The following is a 2,854-nucleotide window of genomic DNA, read 5'->3' as shown; positions in this document are numbered from 1 at the left end:
GGGGAGGGTGCGCAGTTGCCACAGTCTGAGCCTCAGGGGGAGGCCGGTGGGATGGGAGCCGGCTGTGGGGTGGAGTGGAGCTCACGGGGCTGAGTGCCAGGCGGCCGGGTCTCGGAGCTGGAGGGCGCTGAGCCCATCCAGGAACGCGGGTGTTACCCCAAGGGCCGCGGGAAAACCTGGGAGGGTTTGGCCCACGGATCTGGCTGCCCAGCCTTCAGGCCGCAGCCTAGCTGCTGTGTGGGTGAGGTTGAAGCAGGGAGACCCATGGATCGGGACCACAGAATGGTGGCTCTGCTCTCAGGCCACACTGGTGGCTGCAGGGTGGAGAGACGGGAGCTTCTTTGGAGGTGTTTTGGGATGAGACCAGCAGCTTCTGGAGATGGACTTGAAGTCAGGGGTGAGGGAGAAGAAAGAATCCAGTGTAACTTCTAAGGTTTAAACTTCACAGTTGGGAGCTGCCGTCTCCTGTTGTGGAAAGGAGCAGGCTGAGAATTAACAGGGCTTCATTTGGGGCTGGCTAGGTTTGAGGCGCCCGGGAGCCTTCAGGGGGTGTCAGCTAGAGAGTTAGGTGCCCAGGGCTGCTGCGCAGAGGAGGGGTCCGAGTTGTTGGAGATCATCAGCATCTAGGAGGAGCCTGGAGCAGGCAGCACACACTGGTGTCGACGTAGAAACCACACCTGCACAGGTCTTTGTGTTTGACCATCACAGGTACAGCTTTATCTAGAAGAGGCATTCGACTTTCCTTCTCCCCAGCCAAAGACTGAGTTTTATGCTATTGATGCACAAAACTAATACACGGATGTGTGTGTGTCCTACACACTTATATGCGATTGATTTCTCATTAAAGCACATTCTGACGGCCAGTCGGCCTAACCTTTCCCACAGGATTTTGATTTAGCAGTGGTGGCACAGGGATTCGACTTGTTGAGTATTTTCCCTCTATTTATACTAGGGTGTCAAGTACAAGGTCTTATAATCGGAACATTGACAGGAGTGGATTCACGTATTCATGCCCACACTGTGGAAAGACGTTCCAAAAGCCAAGTCAGTTAACTCGGCATATTAGGATACACACAGGTACGAGATACATTTACTTTTGGGTGATTTCCCGCGGGACCTTAAGGGAAGAAAAGGTGCTTTAGAGCCAGCTAGACCTGAAAGTTAATCTTGCCTTTTCCATAGTTTGCTGATAACCTTGGTGTTCCTTGTGAGATTTTGAGTAGGTAGTGAGATGTGTGAGTCTGCGGCCACAGGGGAATGTTCTGCATGGAGGGGTAGGTTCGGGGTCTTGAGTGTGGGTAACTTAAGTATCTTCTTTTAATCCATCAGATGCTCGCACAGTATGGAATGATGTTTGATCGTTTTTCTCCCTCTCTAGGTGAAAGACCATTTAAATGTAGCGAATGTGGAAAAGCTTTTAACCAGAAGGGGGCGCTGCAAACTCACATGATTAAGCATACAGGTGAAAAACCCCACGCCTGTGCCTTTTGTCCTGCCGCTTTTTCTCAGAAGGGGAATCTCCAGTCACACGTGCAGAGAGTCCACTCAGAGGTAAGCGTCACACTTGGAGGTGGTCCTCACAGGTGTGCAGTACGTCACAGGCTGCACCGATGGCTCTCGAGTTAGGAGTGAACCTGAGAAATTCTCCATTTTAAATGTAGACGAAGAATTTGTGCCGAGCAGACCCTGTTTAAAAAAATACATATATGTGGGCTTCCCTGGTGGCGCAGTGGTTGAGAGTCCTCCTGCCGATGCAGGGGACGTGGGTTCGTGCCCCAGTCTGGGAGGATCCCACATGCCACAGAGCGGCTGGGCCCGTGAGCCATGGCCACTGAGCCTGCGTGTCCGGAGCCTGTGCTCCACAACGGGAGAGGTCGCAACAGTGAGAGGCTTGCGTACCGCAAAAAAAAAAGCATGGATTCCAAAGCCAAAAAAAAAAAAAAAAAAAAAAAAAAAAAAAAAAATCGTATATGTATATGTACACATAACGCACACAGACATACACACATACATGCAGACATACACACACACAAGACATACATATACACACACAGATATACACACATACATACACATATATGCAGGCACACATATATATACACACATTTGAACCTTTCTGGCTTATTATACATGGGAGAAATATAAAATACTATTTTTTGTCTTTTTACCAACAGTATTATACCTTTGATGAATAAATGTTTGGAAATAATCATAATACCATTATTAGTTGTGGTCCGTCAATCTGAATGCTAACCTATGTCATCCCTGTAGTGAACCTGAAACAGACACTTCAAAGTGTAAGAAATAGAAAGACAAGAAATGAAATTGAGGAGAAAGTGTTTTTCTGGTGCTGGTATTGCTGGCCTTGCATATGGGCCCATATTCACAGTTTCTATCACACAGAGCCCTGGTCGCTGTATTTCCCTCCACGCTGCGTGTTTGCTAACTGTTCCAGCCAAACTGATGTTCCTAATTTTTTTGTTGTCTCCAGGTGATACTGACTTGCAAACTCTGGAAGTATTTGTCTTAAACTGGTTCAGCTTTGCTCTTAATATTCTTTTTTTAAATATTTATTTATTTTTGGCTGCATCGGGCTCTTTGTTGCGGCACGCAGGCTTCTCTCTGGTGGCCTGTCGGCCTCTCTCTAGGTGCGGCGTGCGGGCTCAGTAGCCGTGCGGCATGTGGGATCTTAGTTCCCTGACCAGGGATCGAACCCGTCTCCCGTGCATTGGAAGGCAGATTCTTAGCCACTGGACCACCAGGGAAGTCCCCACCTTTGCTCGAGACTGAGAATTTCATATGCAGTGAAGTTGCTTTTAAAGACCAAGTTTTATTATCTAAGACCCAGAGACAC

At 48.4% G+C, this 2,854-nt stretch overlaps 1 protein-coding gene across 1 annotated transcript in view; it reads left to right on the top strand.

Annotated features, from left to right (window-relative positions):
- Positions 1-2,854, top strand: part of ZNF236 (zinc finger protein 236) — a 93,513-nt gene that overhangs the window by 26,563 nt on the left and 64,096 nt on the right. Inside the window, exons 6-7 of the mRNA XM_007449674.1 lie at positions 953-1,077; positions 1,379-1,551. Of these exons, the coding sequence (XP_007449736.1) occupies positions 953-1,077; positions 1,379-1,551 (298 nt within the window). The remainder of the gene's footprint in view (positions 1-952; positions 1,078-1,378; positions 1,552-2,854) is intronic.

The sequence above is a fragment of the Lipotes vexillifer genome, unplaced genomic scaffold (assembly GCF_000442215.2).
Source record: "Lipotes vexillifer unplaced genomic scaffold, Lipotes_vexillifer_v1.1 scaffold196, whole genome shotgun sequence".
NCBI lineage: Eukaryota > Metazoa > Chordata > Mammalia > Artiodactyla > Lipotidae > Lipotes > Lipotes vexillifer.
Note: the sequence above shows the minus strand (reverse complement) of the source record. Positions and strands in the feature narration are given on the sequence as shown.